At 37.2% G+C, this 19,353-nt stretch overlaps 4 protein-coding genes across 12 annotated transcripts in view; 2 read left to right on the forward strand and 2 right to left on the reverse strand.

Annotated features, from left to right (window-relative positions):
- Nucleotides 1–1,690: 1,690 nt before the first annotated feature.
- On the reverse strand, nt 1,691–3,006 carry LOC127974442 (type-4 ice-structuring protein LS-12-like). Its single transcript, XM_052577680.1, has 4 exons — nt 2,899–3,006; nt 2,740–2,809; nt 2,377–2,503; nt 1,691–1,995 (listed from the first exon to the last, which is right to left on the reverse strand). The coding sequence occupies exons 1-4, from the start codon at nt 2,989–2,991 to the stop codon at nt 1,776–1,778; spliced, it is 510 nt and encodes a 169-aa protein (XP_052433640.1). The 5' UTR covers nt 2,992–3,006; the 3' UTR covers nt 1,691–1,775.
- A 1,804-nt stretch (nt 3,007–4,810) lies between these two features.
- On the reverse strand, nt 4,811–5,843 carry LOC127974443 (type-4 ice-structuring protein LS-12). The gene is made up of 4 exons (XM_052577681.1): nt 5,748–5,843; nt 5,564–5,633; nt 5,214–5,340; nt 4,811–5,121 (listed from the first exon to the last, which is right to left on the reverse strand). Exons 2-4 carry the CDS (start codon nt 5,607–5,609, stop codon nt 4,902–4,904), a joined length of 393 nt encoding a protein of 130 aa, XP_052433641.1. The 5' UTR covers nt 5,610–5,633; nt 5,748–5,843; the 3' UTR covers nt 4,811–4,901.
- Nucleotides 5,844–7,663: 1,820 nt separating this feature from the next.
- On the forward strand, nt 7,664–13,049 carry rbm8a (RNA binding motif protein 8A). The gene is made up of 6 exons (XM_052579403.1): nt 7,664–7,822; nt 8,267–8,326; nt 8,407–8,484; nt 8,609–8,745; nt 12,461–12,597; nt 12,754–13,049. Exons 1-6 carry the CDS (start codon nt 7,756–7,758, stop codon nt 12,797–12,799), a joined length of 525 nt encoding a protein of 174 aa, XP_052435363.1. The 5' UTR covers nt 7,664–7,755; the 3' UTR covers nt 12,800–13,049.
- Nucleotides 13,050–14,057: 1,008 nt separating this feature from the next.
- The window catches only part of otud7b (OTU deubiquitinase 7B), a 28,351-nt gene continuing 23,055 nt past the window's right edge, over nt 14,058–19,353 (forward strand). For 6 of the 9 annotated variants that reach the window (XM_052578323.1, XM_052578324.1, XM_052578326.1 and 3 more), the window contains exon 1: nt 14,078–14,279. The gene's annotated coding sequence lies outside the window, so the exon portion shown is untranslated. Of the gene's footprint in view, nt 14,280–14,801; nt 14,887–19,353 lie in introns of all 9 variants that reach the window. The other 3 variants (XM_052578321.1, XM_052578328.1, XM_052578327.1) reach the window with 2 other exon arrangements.

A 19,353-nucleotide genomic window follows, 5' to 3' on the forward strand; every position in this document is an offset into this window, starting at 1 on the left:
CACATGGCATTGAATTTCAAAGAGAGATACAAAAATGTGCTTTATGAAGGCTGACGTGCATGAAAAGCTGGCTGTACAAGGAGAAGGTCATGCGGACTCACAGTGTGTCCCTCACGCCTGTGTGACCTTCACACCCGCTATTACATGTACTGGGGATGTGAGCTGATAAACGATCAAATTATTGCTTCATAACGAGTTAAAACTCTGACAGATGTATATAAATCATTGATTCGTGCTCAAATGGGACAGTGACTGCAGTCTGCAGGCCAGGTGTTGCATTGACAGAAAGAAGTGAGGAATAAAATCATGACTGGAGAGTCTGTTTGTGAATTTCTCTTAAGCTCAGATGTCTCCAGTGGTAATGCATGCCTCTTTTAGCTGATTAATATTAGATTTTAAATTTTTGACTTTTTATTAAAAATAAATAAATAAATCAAACCAGCTTTTTCTGTGATTAGTCAGAGAAGTCCATTGCCGTGTGGAAGACTAGTGATTTTGTTGTTTTTATTATCTTAGAAGACAACAAATCATAGTCTACCTCACAGCGCTGAGATGAATGCCTTCAATGCACAGAGAAAATAAGCAGAGTTTATTTATTTACACTGCCCTCTGCTGCCAAATGAAATGATTGACATGAACTGAAATAAATGGACCTAAATTTGCTTGTGTGATTATTCAGATGCATGTGAGTTTTATTATGAATGTGTGTTTTATTTAGGATAGTTTAACTGACACCTGTAAGTGTTTCTTGAATTTTTTTTGTGATGCAGCTGTCTCGGTTTCTTGGCACAAAATATTATTCTGATTTAAGAATAGAGCTGGTTAGAGAAAATGGCAGACCTGGGCTCCTCCGAAATCTTTTTGTCATTTTTTTGCATTGGACGTGAAATTGAGATTTAAACAAATCAATTCAAATGACAAAGTGATGGTGATATTTTTTCACAATTTCTGCAATAATAATAATAATAATAATAATAATAATAATAATAATAATAATAATAAAAAGTGAACATTTAACATTTCAGACACAATATGGCCAATTTAGGTTATTTCTGCTACACAAATTAAATAAATAATTTAGAAGTTGTATAAAATATATTTGTGAAATTGCCTTTAAATCATTCAATCTTAATTGTTTAATTAAAAACAAACTTGGTCATATTAATGTATCACTGGTCCTTGAGATATGGCACTGAAATTGAAATGTCCCACTTTTTTTTTTAAATAGCAACATTTCTACTTTTAATTCAATTAGAGATAATGACTAGAAAGTTCCAAATACGTATTTCATTTCATTTTATTTCTTTATTTGAAAAAAAAATGTATGACATTGGTTGTCCTCCCATCGCCAAACCATCTTTCCTCAGAGCATATATATTAAATATGGATTCAAAAACATAAAAATTATAATAATATTTTTAAAAGGAACTTTACTAATATAATATTTTTTATAGGAATTTTTATAAGGTTTCTCCACTGTTTCACTTTCGAATACATTTAAAGTATCAGGAAAATTAAAGACAATGTTCCTTCTGAGGGTTTGATTTAAATAATTTTAGATTTGTCGACTGAAAAATGTCGACAAATATATATATTTTTTTTCTTTTTTTAATGGATACTGCATTTAATACATGTGAGATGTGCAAGGAAAAAGTACAGTTTGTGAGAAAAAAAATATGGAGATCTCACATTGACCTTTAAATCACTTTTATTATTATTTTAAATATACATAAAGAGAACAAAACTTAAGCGAAATAAGAAGGATTCCAGTGGTTTTACTGGGGAGGCAGCATGGCTTTGGTCTGGTCAGCCACAAACTTGAGGACATCTTCAACCTGGGACTGGACCATGCCGGCCAGGGGGGCGACCTGTGCCCGGACGGAGGCGGCCAGAGGCTTGAGGTGGTCTTCAATGTTGCTGGAGAGGGGCTTCAGCTGCTCCTGGAGCTTCTCAACCATGGGCTGGAGCTGGGCTCTGCTCTCCTCAAAGTAAGCACTGTAACACAAACCAAGACAATCAGTACTGCTCTTCTGCCTAAACACAAATATATGAAGGACATACTAATCATTTCTTATTGTAGATCATAATTTGTTATATGAATTAGAGACAGTAAAGTAAAAATGTCTAAAGAACCTTTCACTGAACAGTTCCTAAAAGAACCCTTTCCTAATCTGAAGATCCTTTTTCCACTTTGTGCATGGAAAGGTCACATGGATTTTAAAGTCCCTTCATGGGACACATTGATGTCAATACAGAACTTTTTTTTTAAAGAGTGTAATGATCAATAAAGACCAGCTGAGTACCAATTGTGATCTTCACTAACATTGTTTAAGTTGCAGATTCATTGCACAAAGATGATAAAGCTCATGGACTTACCTGGCTTTGTTGGCCAGCTCAGGGCCCTCGACGTTCTTCAGCTTGTCCACAAGATCCTGGAAGTACTTGGCGATCTTCTCCAGCTCAGCAGGAGCCTCTCTCTTGACCAGAGAAGCTGACTCAGAGCCTGGAAAATGAACAGAGTTTGATCAATGAGTCTTACATCTTAAATGGCATTACTCAAGCTAAGTGAGGTGAAAGACTGCTTCTACAGGGCACATTGTTATGTTAAGTACTTAACAGAGTGAAGATAAAACACCCACAACACACATTGTTCTAGTTTCTGTTCGTGTTACTATATTACATACACAAAATACCAAATATCTTGAGCACATCACAAGTTAACATGGTTTAAAGTCTCACCAATGGCCAGAGCAACAAGAACAATGGCGAGGAGGGAGAATTTCATGACTGCAGGTTGAGTGAGATTTGCCTGAAAAGAAAGAGACCATAATTAATGTATATTAAGAATCAACAGCAGAGTTTGACATGACCATTGCTATAATGTAGCTGTAATCTTACCTTATATCCAGGGTTTCTTATGCCTGATGTTGTGATGGTGAGTTCTCTAAGAATCCATGGGTTTTTATAGTCCCAGGATGGGATTGCACCCATTCACAGGTCACCCACACTGTGCTGATGAAATCATCCATATACACTAAACCTTTAGGCTTTACGCTGTGTGATTGGATCAAAGTTCAATAGTAATCTGTGTTTGTGCATTTCTGTGTCACCTGATGACTTCAGCAGTTTTAAAGACGACACTGCAGAAGACTGTCTATAGTTTATTTTTGTACACAGAAATTATAATTATTATTTTTCTGTTTAAGAACTGAAAATACTGTTTAGAAATCTGATATGAATAATATAATGCACAAAACTGCTTGTGATTTTAGTGAGAGTGAAATGATGTGAATGTGTTGATATTTTGTTTTATTCATTACAGACTTTACCTAAACGTCCTTATACCTCTGGGTTTTTTTCTTTTCTTTTTCTTTCTTTTATTGTATTAAACTGTCACATAACTGTCTTTGAGTCTGATTTTGGATGCATAAAATATTTTAATGCAGTAAAGTTAAAATGAAAACAGACTGTGTGACGCTGGTAGCATGGTCTATGAAATTCTGTTTTGTTTTAATTGTGTAATTGCTTTTATTCTTTGTCATTTGGGATTCGAATACATGAAAGTAAGATTAGAGAAGGTAATGTAAAATGACCAATAAAATCCTAATTACATTTGTTTTCTATTAAATTAGTTGCATTTAGTCTAACTGTATAGCCTATAATAAATAGAACATTTTCCCTGTTTTATATCAACCCAGTTTATATTGTAAAAATAGCTAAATGCATTTTAATACGTTTTTTTACTAAAGTTTTTACTAAATAGTTTAACAATGCTGTAAAATGTGAACTGTAAAAGCCTGTTCTCAATTTCGAATCAGCTGGAACACCCAGGTGATGCGATGCGATTGCTATAGTGTTCTGGATGGTTGTTTGGGCTAATTGTCATATGATCATATGATTTGAGGTAGCCTATCATCTATGTCTGTAGCACAAACGGTTCCTGTGCTAAAATAGCCCTTTACACAAGTCAAACTTTTTAATTAGTGAATGTGTTCGATGTAACAAGTGTTCTTCTAAATTTGTGGGCGAACACTAACCCTGCACATGTGATTTATTGTTGTCTGCTCGCTCGTGTCAACACCTCAAAAGGGCAGGCGATAATTATGATCAATACTAAATCATATGTAATGGAAAAATATCAGCCGAGAAGTAAATGATCTTATCTCTTACCACAGCTACTTATAAATAACCTGGGATTAATTGCATAAAAATAGTCAACATATATTTGACCAAGTAGTTATGCAAAGGGTAGTCTACCGAATCAGTTACACCTTTCAGATTCAGATTAGACCAGTTTTGTCCCTTATGAAAATTAACCATGGTTTTTCTATAGTAAAAGTGAAGTAACCGTGTGTGTAATTTTGTTGTTGTTGTTTATTATAATTGTATTGATTACCATTTGTATAACCACAGTTTTACTACTAATAGTGTAGCAAAACCATGGTTAATTTGTGGTTAACTATAGTAACTATTGAAAGATATGACCAGTCTTGAAGAAATTAGTTTAAACAGTTTATGCAACTGGTCCCTGATCTATTATTTGTTAACATAAGAATAAAACTTAACATAGTATTAAACATGCTACCCTCAAATCATTACTCACTATATATTTAAAAATTACAGCCATACTGAAAATCCCTATTTTGTTTTACATTATTTCTCACAATGAGTGTTGGATATAGTTCTCTCTCTCTCTCTCTCTCTCTCTCTCTCTCTCTCTCTCTCTCTATATATATATATATATATATATATAAATAAAAAAATCATATTGTTCAATTATAAAAATAACCAGCGAGTACAAAGTGGTCAGTTTTTTTTTATCATACTTTTTATTATTTCTAACATACCAGCATACATACAAAGAGACTGTGTCATATTGGGATAAGAACTAAGGAATGGTTTTACTGGGGAGGCAGCATGGCTTTGGTCTGGTCAGCCACAAACTTGAGGACATCTTCAACCTGGGACTGGACCATGCCGGCCAGGGGGGCGACCTGAGCCTGGACGGAGGCGGCCAGAGGCTTGAGGTGGTCTTCAATGTTGCTGGAGAGGGGCTTCAGCTGCTCCTGGAGCTTCTCAACCATGGGCTGGAGCTGGGCTCTGCTCTCCTCAAAGTAAGCACTGTAACACAAACCAAAGAGAATTCATTAATCATTTAAGTTCACAGTTGAGAAGAAGTTTCCACCCAAAATGGATGACGATAACAGACTTACCTGGCCTTGTTGGCCAGCTCAGGACCCTCTACATTCTTCAGGTTGTCCACAAGATCCTGGAAGTACTTGGCGATCTTATCCAGCTCAGCAGGAGCCTCTCTCTTGACCAGAGAAGCTGACTCAGAGCCTGGAACACGAACAGAGATGTTTGATCAATGAGTCTTGCATCTTTACTCTCAGCCACTCAAGCTAAATCAGGTGAAAGACTCTGTTATGTTAAGAACCAATAAAATACCCACCACACACATTGTTATAGTTTATGTAATTTAACCCCCAAACTAACTCAGTTACCATATTACAAAACCAAATATCTTGAGAGCATCACAAGTTAACATGGTGTAAAGTCTCACCGATGGCCAGAGCAACAACAAGAACGGCGATGAGGGAGAATTTCATGGTTGCAGGTTGAGCGAGATTTTCCTGAACAGAAAGAGACAATAATTAATTTCGATTCTGGACATATCCTTATAAATGTACATTAAGAATCAATAGCAGAGTTAGACATGAGTATGCATATAATAGCAGAAATCTTACCTTGCTTCCAGGGGTTCTTAAAGCCGATGGTGTGTTCTCCAAAGAGCCATGGGTTTATATAGTCCTGGGACAAGTTCAAAGGGTGACCTGTGCTGATGAAATCATCCACCCACAACGAACCTTTAGGCTCTACCTGACACTGAAGTGATCGAAACAAAGTTCAGCAGTAATCTCTTTTACTCTTTCTGCTCTAATGATGCATTTTGTGATGTTTCAAATCAACTCATGAGATTACTTTTATGTGAGGATATATTGGTGGAATATTAAATATTTAATATTAAAATTCATTAATGAAGCAGATTTCAATATCTTTGTCTCTAGAACACACTGGAAGGTGAATCTAGGTTATGTCTGACTTATATAACCTCACTAACCATCTCAGCAAGTCTTAGCTAAGTAAATAGTTCTTTATTTATTTTACTAGATGTTCTTACCTTTTAAAAGTCCTTGGAACCTCAATCCTAGTAATCCTTAATAAATCTATGATGTAATTTCATAAATTAAATAGACATCATTGGTTTTCAAACTGGGGTCTGGGTTAGGGTAATAGATCAGAGGTCAGAGAGTGCAGAGGGCCTGTGGTAAAGTCAGTGAAGTTAGTGGGAAAAAAGTGATAAAGATAAAATTATGGCAAATAAATACATTTGATGCACTAAATAAATTTGGTTAGATACATAAAACATTCAATTAAAAACATACATGCACACCTACATACATCTAAGAGTACAATAGTGAGAAAAAAATTAACATAATAAAAACTAAATATTTTCCAAATATATTTTTCACATATTTATAATATGTGTAAAAAAAACTGCCATATTGACATAGTAGGCTAAGTCAACTTTGAATGAAAAAAGTAATGACTAACAGTTATGAGACATCAGTTCATATGCTTTGACTTACACATCCACACTGTCCAGCTCAGCTGTTATTCTATCAGAAACTGATTGGGTTTATCTAAGACTGTGGAGTTGGGAGAATATCTACAGTCACGTATCCCTGCTTATCTTGTCTCCATTTGACTCCATTGAGTACAACGTTAGAAACAAACACGTTATACTCAGATCGTTTTAGGCCTTGTTTAAGATATATTTAGTCTGTCCTATTTTTCCTTGTTTATTCTTCTTCTTCTTCTTTTAGAGTTTAACTGGCGGTTGGCAAACCAACTTAAGGTGCATTTACCGCCATCTACCAGACAGGAGTGTGGTCGTCGAGAATAGTCAGAGGGAATTATTCACCTATGCGCATACTTATTATATAAATATGTACATATTAAATACGGTAGAACAACCCCGTATTTTTGAGAAACCTCATAACTTGATTTTTAACAGTTTTAGATACATCTCCTAATAAATTAACTAAAGTAAGCGCTTTCCCTTCTTTATATAGGACTGATGTTAAACAACTACGCTCTTCCATATAATTATTACACTCTATTAGGACATGTTCAACTGTTTCTGGCTGACCGCAATAATCACAACCTCCTGTCTGATGTTTCCCTATACGGAGTAAAGATCTATTGAGACCTGAATGGCCAATTCTTAAACGTGTCATCACTGCCTCTTCTCTCCTACTTCCATCCCTAGATCTTCCCCCTCCCACATTTCTTTGCACACAGTAAAGATGTCTGCCAGTGTCATTATTATCCCACTGCTCTTGCCACATCCCAATCACTTTTTCCTGAATAATAGATTTCCCTTCAGCTTTGCATAGAGGGACACTGATGTTAACCTCATCCAATTTCAAGGCCTGTTTAGCTAGAATATCCACCTCTTCATTTCCATCAATACCTACATGGGCAGGGACCCAAACAAACTGAACATTTTCCTTGTTTAGAAATTGGGTTGTGTAGTTGATTCAGTTGATACAATCTCCTCCACAACAGCAGATGGCGCAGTACTCGAACAGCATGTGACGCACACAACTCGAAAAGTACGCAGCGCCGCATTGAGTGTTCTGTGCGCATGCTCGCAGCCACGAGACGCTCACTCACTCACAATCAGGAGTCATGGCGGATGTACTGGATCTTCATGAAGCGGGAGGTGAAGACTTTCCTATGGACGAGGATGGTGATGGTACAGTAGCTATTTGTATTCAAACGTTGCACAAACAGTTTATTTATTTCACATACCCAGAATTCACCTGTTTATTAGCGTTGAATGTATGAAATCCTCGTGTTTATGTCCGACGGGCCTAGTCCGATTAGCGCGCCTGCTAATAGTTAGCTAATTCAAATGAATTGCGCGCTGTTGTGTTTATGCTTTCTTTTGTTGCCGTGCTTTGGTTTTAGCTTTAACACGTGTTTCTTTTTTCCATGTTTGTCATGGCCAAAAATAATTAAACAAATAAATATTGTGTAATCGTTAAGCACACAGGCTCATTGCATTCGTGTTTAGTGCTTCTTTATTAAGGACTTTATTTTTTATGTTCTGATAAAGTTGTCTATAAAAACGTTCATTCAGTAACGTTACCTTCGAATGCTTCGTAAGAGTGATCATTTTCTTTTGTTGACTTTACAGATAGCATTCACAAGTTAAAAGAGAAAGCCAAGAAGAGGAAGGGTCGCGGGTTTGGATCAGGTAAGTCACCTCTTCTCCCATCTTTTGTTTGTCGTCCTAATAAAGCATGTGCTAATGTGGTTTGCTTCTTTATTTGACAGAGGAGGGAGCGAGATCTAGAGTCAGAGAGGACTATGACACAGTAGAACAGGATGGAGATGAGCCTGGGCCTCAGAGATGTATGTGTAACCCACAGAACTACATATAGCATCTGCATTCTTTCACCTGACCTCTGTGATCTTATGATAGAAGTTGCAGTGAATTTTTTTTTTTTTTTTTTTTACATTTTTGTTTTCATTACAGCTGTGGAAGGATGGATTCTGTTTGTGACTGGTGTGCATGAAGAGGCGACCGAAGAGGATGTCCATGACAAGTTTGCAGAATACGGAGAGATTAAAAACGTGCATTTAAATTTGGACAGAAGAACTGGTTACCTTAAGGTTGGTTGGCAGTTTTTCCCCTCTTGGTCTGTGAAATGTCTGTAAAAGAAAATTTTGTTGTAAGTTTGCATAATTTTTTTTTTTTTTTTTTTTTTTGAAGAAACACTTGTCTGTAGATGACAAGAAAAATACAGTAGTCAACATTTGAGGTGGAAAAAAACCTTTCATCTAGGACTGGGCGATAAATCTCGATAATATCTCACTCGCAATGAGGCAAAATAAATATCTTTCGGTGAAGCACGGTTCTGTGATCAGTAGTAAGTCTCCTTCTGGAGGCCAGAGGGCGCTCTCAGGCAGAAGCTCCAAATCTGCCTTGCAGAAGAAACACATGAAATGCAGGGGGGCAGGGTTTCATATTTTTTGAAGCACCCCTGGGTGCCGCCATTTGCTAGTGGACCCCCACCTGCTGTTAGCATTCCATTGACTCCCATTCATTTTGCCGTCACTTTGACTGCGAGTAACTTTACATCTGAGGCGTTTAAAGACTCCATTTGTCCATTAAATTATTTCTAAAGAAACACGAAAATGTATAAAAGGCTCCATTACCTTGTATCTTACGTTATGTTCCCGGAGAAGCAGTTTTTGTAAAAAATAGGCTAACGATTGCCTCATAACCATGGACAGGAGGAGAAGCTCGCAGGCAATCTTTTACTGTCTATGAGGCTATCGGGGGGACGTGGAGGCGTGAAGTCAAGGGAGATAATTAATCGGAATACTTACCAAAATGGGCTCCTGATCACGCTCTCCTTCTCTGCAAGATTCGGTGGGTGATCCGGATTTCTCTTGGCACAGCGATTAGAAGACGTACAGGTTGCTCACGTGACAATTACGTCATCAAGCTCAGTTTGAGTCTGCGCAGTACGCCCGACCCCCGGGAAGTGCTTGCTTCTAATTGACTTCATTTTTCTCCGTTGAATCCAGTGGGGTCGCTGTGTCCATTTCTTTTACTGTTTATGATGAAATGCCCATCACTGCAGCTGAATAAACCGAAGATTGAACTGCTCTCATTAATTCAACCTGACTAGCAATCTCACGACTACGACAATCTTTTCTTCTTATAATTTTCTTAATAATGCAATGCCTTTGTCTCCGCTTAGAATACAATGAAATATGTTACGTCTATTATTCATTTTAAGAACTCATATCTCACAGATGGATTTATTTCAAACACTCGATTGACGGAATGAAGTAAATGTGGCAATTTTACATGCTTTCAGAAGGAGCAGTAATTGCAACACAGAGCAATTCAGAAGCTATGCAACCAACTTTCATTATTGCAGCATCATTCCATAATATCAATGTATAGTGAAAGTGAAGTGACATTCAGCCAAGGATGGTGACCCATACTCAGAATTTGTGCTCTGCATTTAACCCATCTGAAATGCACACACACAGATTAGTGTGAGCACACACCCGGAGCAGTGGGCAGCCATTTATGCTGCGGCGCCCGGGGAGCAGTTGGGGGTTCGATGAATTGCTCCAGGGCACCTTAGTCGTGGTATTGAATAATACAGATTATATCATCTGCGATAATATATATTATTTTTATTGTCAGAGAACTCCGGTTCTGTGTAGTAAATGCTGCTCCATCTGAAAACAGGTGATGGAGATTTACTACTGATTATAGAACCAGTTTTACTGACAAGATGCACATGACTATCACATGATTTATCGCCCAGCCCTACTTTCATCAACGTTTGAAACCAATTTTGAATAATACTCTTAGGATGACTTTGATTAACTTTTCTGATCCACTTCAAATGTTGACTGCTATATTCAGATTTTTTTATATATATATATATATATATATAGATATATATATAGATATATATATATATATATATATATATATATATATATATATATGGTTTACACTACCTGTGAGAGAGCTATATATATATATATATATATATCTCACACACACACACAAACACATATACACAGTGTTTCCCACAGCCTTAAACTATTTGTTGTGGCATATATTCGCCCCCATATATTCAGATATATATGCAAATACATTTTCTGCCAGCAGGGGGCGCTTTAAGAGTTGGAGAGATGGTGGTTTCTCCAATAGAGGGTTCAAAGTTGTCATGGTTGTATTGGCTCAAGAATGTTTTTCCCCCTTCTGTATGTATTGGCTTTGAAAGGCTTGCTAATCTTTCTCCGAATAGAGTGGGGGGAACTATGACCACTTTGTAGGCGGATCGGGTGTTAGCATGACAAAAAGCCTATAGGATTTTTCTGTAGGCTTTTTGATTATCGAAAAAAATAAGCTCTGTGTTGACCCATAGTTCATGAAGCTTGCACGTTTTGTCCATCAAGATGATCTTCATAAAATAATACAACTTTAAGTTTTGAAGCCTAAATAAAAGTGCCAGAACTTTACAGAGGATTTACTCTGTATATTAATTTTAATTGACGCTACATGAACCTTTTCATATAAACTGGAAAAAAATCAAAAACTAGAGCCAAACTGAAATGGTACATTAATAATAAATAGTATAGTGAATAAATTAAATAATCCTAACTAAAGGACATATGAAAGCATGTATTTCTTTACACTTAAATTCTTTCAAAAAGTCCTTGATTAACATGAATATTTTAATGAAAAATGTATCTCCACATACTATTCAATAAAATTCTAGTGCATTTAATCTATTAAATAACAGCACAGTGAGAGAGTTTTTGGATATGGTAAGATTAAACTTTTCAGCTGTGTTAGGGAGGGCACACAATGTTATTTTATCCTTGCTTCTAGACAATCCTCATGCTTTCTAATAGCTTAATATGACCGTAAACATTTACATTTAACGTGCCTTTAAGCAATATGCGTCCTTAAAGTTTCAAGTTCACAGTGACTTGTACCACGACTGGAAAATACTATAAATTGGGACGATGGAACCGGAAGTCCTAAAATGCTAACTCGCTTCCAGGGTTTTTTCTACAAAAAGATATACACCAAATACATCTGATACAACAGAGATACACCTGAATGTGCTAGATCTTGTCCACCAGATGGCAGTGTTTTAAATGGAACACATTCTCAAGAGAATGTTTGTCTGTAAGACAATGTTTCTAATGTTATTTTCCATGATGGTATGAGAAATGAGGTATAGTTAAGGTATGATTGTAGCAGCTTTGCATTTTACTAGGGTTGAGCATCTTTAATATTTTGACTTATTTAAGCACTTTGAAAAGACTTGAACAGTCGGGAGGGATAGAAAGTTAATTTAGTTTGATATTTTATTATATGCACATGTCAGATGATGTTCTTGGATCTATGTATCAAATATGGAGTGTTATGTTAAAAATAGTTCAACTAAGAAAACTCAACCCCGGTTTCCTCGTCCATTCAGTTGTGCTCTTTCTAGCTGTTTTTGATCATTTGAGTTTGAATTTGAACACTCAGATCTTGTTTTTGAAAACCTATTTTCTGTTGTCAAATTGTTTTTTATATACATCACTGTCTGCCATTGAGAACCCCACGTTGGTAAATCATCAAATTAGACCGTGTTTTTTCTAGCAGTTTTGTTTTCTCAGGAGAAGCTGACACATGTTAATACATAAAATGTTTAGTTTGGCCTGTTTTTAAGACAAAGAAAGTGAAAGACAGACAGTTCTAGAACCAGGAAACCCAATGGAAAAACATCTCTTTTGTGGGCGTCGTGTTGTTGGAAACATTATCTTGGCAAATAATGAGACTTGTTTTTCATAGGGCTATGCACTGGTGGAGTATGAGACCTACAAAGAAGCCCAGGCAGCAATGGAAGGGCTGAATGGCCAGGACCTTATGGGGCAACCAATCAGCGTTGACTGGTGCTTTGTAAGAGGACCCCCTAAGAGCAAGAGGAGGTGAGTCAATTTCTGACCCTGTTAAACTGCATTTATATACTCGTTTCACTCGCTCACACAAACTTAATTTGTAGTGGATATTTGTCTCCTATTGAATTTGTTAATGATGCAGGCCATAATACAACGTGACTAATGGACCGCTGTGCTTTTCTCTAGGGGTGGAAGAAGACGCAGCAGGAGCCCTGACAGGAGGCGACGTTGATTTTCCAAGTTTTTGACTCCAGTCTCTGTTTCCCAGTCAGGGTGGCATTGTTTTTCGAGATAGTTCCGAGTCAGATTGGAGTGTGCGTGCATCTCTTTAAATTGAGGATTTTTAGTGTTTTTGAGGGGGTTTTTTTTGTCTCAATTGTTAGTTATTTGCAACTGTCTGTAGGTCTTTTGTTAAAGAATGACAGAGGCTGCTGAAGCATACATATGTTGAAGCTGTCTGTATTTCCACCACGGTTTTAATTAGAATTTTTTTTTTTTTTTTGTAAAACGTGGCAGTAGACTTTAAAATGTAATTCACTGCTTAACTTATGAGTAGTGATTTGTATATTTCCAATAAATTACTTTTGGTTTGAGATCTGTTGTTTCCTTGCTTTGCATTTGAGTGCATTGTTTTTTACGATTACAGTTTTACCAAGAATTTACAAGTTTACCTAAATGAATGCAGTACCAAAATAGTATAAATAAAAAATAGCATTATGTAGAAGTCAAATATGTGTAGTATTCATGTGTTTCTTTTGAGATTTTTTTTAAACCTGCTTGTCATGTGCACATTTTTGCAATGACTTTAATCCATTGACTAATGTTGACCACAAATAGTTTATTAATTAGATGTTATTTTATCCAACTTATGTTTTGTATTTACTGACATTGTTCTTTTTTACCAGTATTTTCAAATTAAAAATAGGACACACAATGACTTTGTGTTGAGATAGTTGCATATTGAATTGCTAACTTTTAAGCGGAATTGATAATTACACAAATATTTGATCTGCTTTGCTTTTATTTTTACATCAGATCTGGAATGTTCACCACATAGGAATGTCATATCTCTATTAGGAAATGTTTTTAGGCCAGTTTTCCACTGACATGATAGGCGTCAACTTATCACAAAGGAAAGATGACTTCTGAGGTCATGCTGACAGAAGGTGGAATTGACCAGACAAGATGCTGATGACGTTTTTCCAGCATCAGCAATTTGTAAAATGACTAAGACGGTCCCCCTTAAATAAAATTGTTCCTTAGGCTTTGTCACTCAAGGAAATTTTTTTTCATAGGTTACTCGAACCGATGCCCATCGTGTACAATGCGGTTAACCAACCAGCGTGGAATACTGAGCTCCCACTTGCTCTTCACATGAGCCTTTCTCTGTCCCGCAGGCGGAGCTTAAAAGGAAACTCCTACCGCCATTGGCTCACACATGTGCCTGTCAAACTCAACTCTCTCTCTGATTGGCCCAAACGGCCAGTTGAGTTTCCTTAGATGGGCGGATTTGTAGCGCCTCGGTTGACATTGTTGTTGTTGTGGGAGTAAGAATGTACTTAGTCGTCAAGTCTTTTCAAGACAAGAAGCAGGGCGTATTTTTGACGTTCACACAAACCTGAATAGCACATTACCCCCGGAGGAAGTGAATTTCTGCGAACGAAAGACAGAGTGGATGGAAATGAGAGAGAAATTCCGTGAGGCCGCTCGAGGTAAGCGCGCAAATACATTAGCTTTAGCTGCGCGAGCCTGAAAACCCCTCACGAGCGTTTTGTAACGGAATTCTTCAGCGGCCGAGTGTCGGTGATAAAACTAAAGTGTCCGTTATTTCCGCTTTATCCACAGTTTGACGCCAGATTAAATGCTTTATGTGAAAAAACTGTGCGAAAGTAGAACGTTAATAAGAGAAAGTTGGCCGTTAGGTCATGTTTTAGGCTGGACACACTCTGAGAGGGACGGTGAGCGTATGGTTGACCCTTCTTTAACTGCCGAAACTAAATTAACTAACGTTAACCGTCATAGACTATAAAAGTTCATTACAAGACTTAATAAATGCTCTCAATTGTATATAACAAGACTTGATCCTCAGTTTGTGGGCTAAAGCAATAATAGTGTCCCAGCAACTTTGAGAGTCAATCACTGTCCGCTAGCCGAGCTGCTAACTAACTGGTCAAGAAGGACAAATTGTTGGGCTTCAAAGCTTTAAATTAGTAAGAAGTGAAAATGTGTTATAGATTAATGAACACTTTTGAAGCTACCATCTGGCTGCCTATGGTTGTGGACACTCCTTTCAGCCCACTGACCCGTCGTACTTCACAGGTATTTGGTTGTCATATATAGGTAACGTTATATGTGTGTCTCATTTGTTTGCCATTTTTTGTATGTAACGTTACTGTAGCTTATCATGTTGTGTGCAGTGTATCTCATACTGTTTCATTGTGCATATTATATCCATTGTGTTATATGATAACCTGATCTATATCCTCCGTTATCTTCATATGCCAATTCAACTAAAGATCTTGTGAATTGCAAATGCATTCATTCAGAAGATTATAATATACATATATAGGTTTAAGGGCCACTCAATAATTTTTACCAATAAATATTAATATTCAAGATGTATAATGTTGACACACACACGTAGCAATATTTAATATTTAGCACTCAGTAATTTTTTACAATTAAAAAGTTTTACTCATGTAGAAGTAAATGGCAGCCAACCACTTGAGTCATCTAAAAAAAAAATCATATTTTATTCAACGTGGAACTGATTGCCTTTGTATGGGCACTGCCATATCGACATCATGTGTCGCGCTATTGATAAAATCTGTCAATTAGCAGTTTTACACAGGTTGAGAATAAACAGTGGGACTTCAGTTGTTAAAATTAATAAAATAATAAGAGTTTGCTAAACGCAAACAAAGTCTTACTGATCGCATCTTTAACTGTATATTACAGCAACCAGCCAAGGACAGGTGAAATGTTTTGTTTTGTGATTGCGCCAATTTCAGAGTCTGTTGAATGGCAGTGCTTTTCAGTGACCCAATTCTGAATTTGAAATTGTAAGGAATATATGTTAATAATCAATTTTTTTTTCCACAACTGTCCTTTTTCTTTTCTTCTGGTGGAGTTTGACAGAGTTCTCAGAGTGTGGGGCGCTAATTATCAAACCCCGCTTAAAATGAAAGCTTTTGGCTCTTGCTGCCATGGTTTGAATCCCTACAATGTGTGGGTACGGTTACACTCAGCCTTGAATTATTCAGCTCTGTATTTACAAGCTCTTTTGTCAGCTTGTTGTTTAGTGAAGGCAGCCACCCCTAAACATGAAAGTAGGACATGCAAACAACGTTTTAGTGTTTTAGATCATTTGGGCTTGTTTTCTTTTCTTTTTTTTTTTGTGGACCTTGAAAATAATCCTAGTTTAAACACAGACCAACATATCAGCCTCATTATGAATTTTTATTTGTTTTTATTCCTGCATAGTTGACAAATGAACATGGGCATTCACTTTTGTTCAGAGTACGATGTTGGTGCAACATCGTGATGGCATCATTTATCAGCCCAACCTTAATTCAGACTAATGTTCTTTTCATTCTGTAGTTTACTCAGAAGCACAAAGACCTTGTGTAATACCCAGAAAAGTGTGTTGTTTTACAGTTTGCAGTAAACAGGTTGAAAGTTACATGATCTTAGAGGTTTTTTTCCTCTGAGTCATACTCTATTTCCAGCACACCTGGAACTAAAGAACAAGAGTGGACTGTGCTTTGTAGGTCCCTGCTCCCTCATTTCTTACTCTACATGATGTTATTAATGTTTTTTGGCAACTTAACTTCATTGGTAAAACAGTTTAGAGAAGTTGGTCCAGTTTGCAGCAGTGTGCATGACTGCATGATCATCACTATTTAGTAGTAATAGTGATACCTGTAAGGTAACCATGCATCCTTTTTTTCCTGGACATATCCTGTCTGGGACTTTTAAGTAGTTTTGGCTTTGTTTTCCTTTTCATTCTTACATGCTAACAGTAATGAATGAAAAGTAGTTTAAAAATAGTGTACAGGCATTGTGCATAATTGACCAAACGTGGCATGTAAGAATATTTGATGTGTTTCAGACACCTGAAAACCAATGCTTATATTCAGAGCTTCACATCAGTCTGTTAATGTGTAATTCCTTGTTTTGTTTATTTATTTTTGAGAGCTAATTGCGAGCTGGGTGTCAGGTAAGAACATGCAGGTGCTACTTGTTAATTATGAAAATTTAAGAGGTGTCCCCTCACCAGTGGGCCTGTGAACAGCTGGTCAATGAGACCAGTTGGGGCAGAGACTTCATATCACTTACAGTGTTAGCACTGAGCCAAAATGCTACCACAACAATCATCTGCCCTGATAAACATGTTACAATATTAACTTGATATGAGACCCTCAGCTGTAGACTTCTTGCTTCTTTATATATAAAGGAACAATATGTTTCCATTTGATATGAGCCAACATGCACCATCAGCATTGTGTCCTTAAACGAAGCACTAGATCGAGCAGTTTGCTCCTGGTGAATTGACCCTGAATAAAAGTGACTAACTGCTCATATTATGTCTAGTCAAAGAGCATTGTCTCTAACGGCTAGATGTTAAGATGTAGCTTTAAAATGCAGGTTGTTTCTTCTACAACAAGGAGCTTCCTAGGAAATAACTTTTCTTTTGGTTTCTCCAAAAGGCCATGTGATGACAGCCAGTGCCCACGGTTTGATTCATTACTCTGGAGAGTCCCGCTAGCAGCATACCCCGCTGCCCCAGACCTATGCGTCAACTTTACAGTGTTCCTTAACAAACCGCTATTCTTCAGAGCACCGCAGATTATACTGTGCAACAAAAGCAGAACCGCTAGTCCTAAACAGTAGCCAGTGAGTCAAATAAACAATATCCGCCATGTAACCGTCAGTTTACCCAAGCCACCAGCACTGACTGTCACTGGGCCCAGTGCCTGATGTGAAAGTGTGTTGATCACATGGCTCTTTCCTCATGCCCTGAACATCAGTCTCGATCCAGAGCAGCTGTAATCCTATCACAGAGAAGCCGAAGAGGAGTCTTTCGCCTGGGATGACATCACAGGGATTATTGACGTAAAGATGCCTGGCTGTCGAGTTTGCAGCACGTGGGGATTCACATGAGGAGTAGCTGCCTTAGGCTGTGGATCATTTATGTTGAGCTGCCTATAGTTTGTTGTGTGGTCCAAATGTCCTTCTTGATAATACATGTGTTTTCTATGGAAGAAATATTACTTTTCTGTTTACCCTGGTGAAAAGTCACTCCTTGAATTGGTTTGTTTGAAGTGTCTTATTTGAACAACAAAGCAGTTAAGCATGACTTGCTTAAACGTTTTGTACAGATATGATTCTTTGAGTTTACTTAAGGTCATGGTAGACTGCTTTTGCTTGATGAAAGGAAGCAGCAACGTTAGATAAAATCTCATTAAATACATGTGCCTTTTAAAAATGATGTGTGAATCAAAACCCAAACCACACCCAGCCACAGTAATACGGATTGCATAACAGCATCAGAGTAAATACAACTCATTAATCATTCAAGCAATAGTATTTGTAGGAGCCGCTGCTAGTTTACCATGGCGCAGTGAGCATTGCACATTTTTCAAATGACAAACGTGTTTGTGCGCTTCAGACTATTGCTGCTCAGATGTCTGGTTTTCTAAGGCGTGTTTGTTAAATTCAAATACATAAATGTTACACAGTCAGATGTGGATGAGAGAGGGGAAACCCAAACCATGTACACAGCACAGTATGACTTTGTTGTATGACCTAAGCATTGTTTAGTTTGGGTTGGCGAACTCCCCTGCACTGTGAAAACTTTGGAGGATTGTTTGCCAGGGTCAATGAAAACATAACTGTCGTTATCTTGCATTTTTATCTCTTATTTTTTGCAGCTCAGCAGTAGTTGTAGCAATGAAGCAGAACTGCCATTGTGCTACCAAGATGGCTGGCTCAGATGGAATTTTTTCTGCCTTTTCTTTACTGATTTCTTTTATTTTATTAGAGTCTGTGGAAGAATGGGTTTTAATGCAGTAAATGGAGTACTGCACTCCTAAGAAATAATCTGTTGAGGCAGATATTGTTTGGCTTTGCTGATAGGCGTATCTTTTAGAATTTGTATTGTTAGATGTAAGTAGACTTTAGCAAATTCTTAACTATTTTCCAAACAAATTCTTTAAGCTATTTAAAAGGCACTGCACTCTGTAGATTTTCTAACTCAGCATTTGTTACTAACGTACAGTGTATATGCACACTGTTTCCAGTGCCTGTCCTGAACTCAGTGACCCTTTCAGAGAAAAAAACAAGTTGACTGTGACATCATTCTTTTATCTTTATTCTTTGGTAGAGTGGACTGTAGCTGAAATAAAGTATTACATAATTTACTGCAAGCTCGTCTCGCTGTAAAAAAAAAAAAAACTTCTCCGTCATATCAATAAAGTTCATTGTGTTCCATGGTATTCATAGCGTGGGGTTTGCCAGATTTCTTGCCCTCCTGATTCCTCTCTCACTGCTGTCTGTTTTGCAGACTTTACTTTGTACTTTGTGTTGCTTTTTTTGGACTATGATTATATATGGCTATTTTTAGTAGTCAAGAACAGGCTTTTCTAAACTTGGCGCTTTGCTGATAAGAGCTTGAACACGAGTTGGAAGCTCTAGTCACACAGAGTGCTCCAAAGGTGTTTGTTACATTTACATTTGCAAGATGTCTCTCTCATCAGACTTTTGACCTATTTCCCAATATTAGAA

This window comes from Carassius gibelio, chromosome B16 (assembly GCF_023724105.1).
Source record: "Carassius gibelio isolate Cgi1373 ecotype wild population from Czech Republic chromosome B16, carGib1.2-hapl.c, whole genome shotgun sequence".
NCBI lineage: Eukaryota > Metazoa > Chordata > Actinopteri > Cypriniformes > Cyprinidae > Carassius > Carassius gibelio.

Coding starts and splice junctions, on each gene's coding strand:
- LOC127974442 (XM_052577680.1), bottom strand. CDS start 2,991: ATGGGTGCAATCCCATCCTGGGACTATAAAAACCCATGGATTCTTAGA. Junction 2,504..2,739: donor TCTTGTTGCTCTGGCCATTG/GTGAGACTTTAA, acceptor TTCATTTTCCAG/GCTCTGAGTCAGCTTCTCTG. Junction 1,996..2,376: donor GAGCTGGCCAACAAAGCCAG/GTAAGTCCATGA, acceptor TTTGTGTTACAG/TGCTTACTTTGAGGAGAGCA.
- rbm8a (XM_052579403.1), top strand. CDS start 7,756: ATGGCGGATGTACTGGATCTTCATGAAGCGGGAGGTGAAGACTTTCCT. Junction 8,485..8,608: donor TGAGCCTGGGCCTCAGAGAT/GTATGTGTAACC, acceptor TTTTCATTACAG/CTGTGGAAGGATGGATTCTG. Junction 12,598..12,753: donor CCCCCTAAGAGCAAGAGGAG/GTGAGTCAATTT, acceptor GCTTTTCTCTAG/GGGTGGAAGAAGACGCAGCA.
- LOC127974443 (XM_052577681.1), bottom strand. CDS start 5,609: ATGAAATTCTCCCTCATCGCCGTTCTTGTTGTTGCTCTGGCCATCG. Junction 5,341..5,563: donor TGTTGTTGCTCTGGCCATCG/GTGAGACTTTAC, acceptor TTCGTGTTCCAG/GCTCTGAGTCAGCTTCTCTG. Junction 5,122..5,213: donor GAGCTGGCCAACAAGGCCAG/GTAAGTCTGTTA, acceptor TTTGTGTTACAG/TGCTTACTTTGAGGAGAGCA.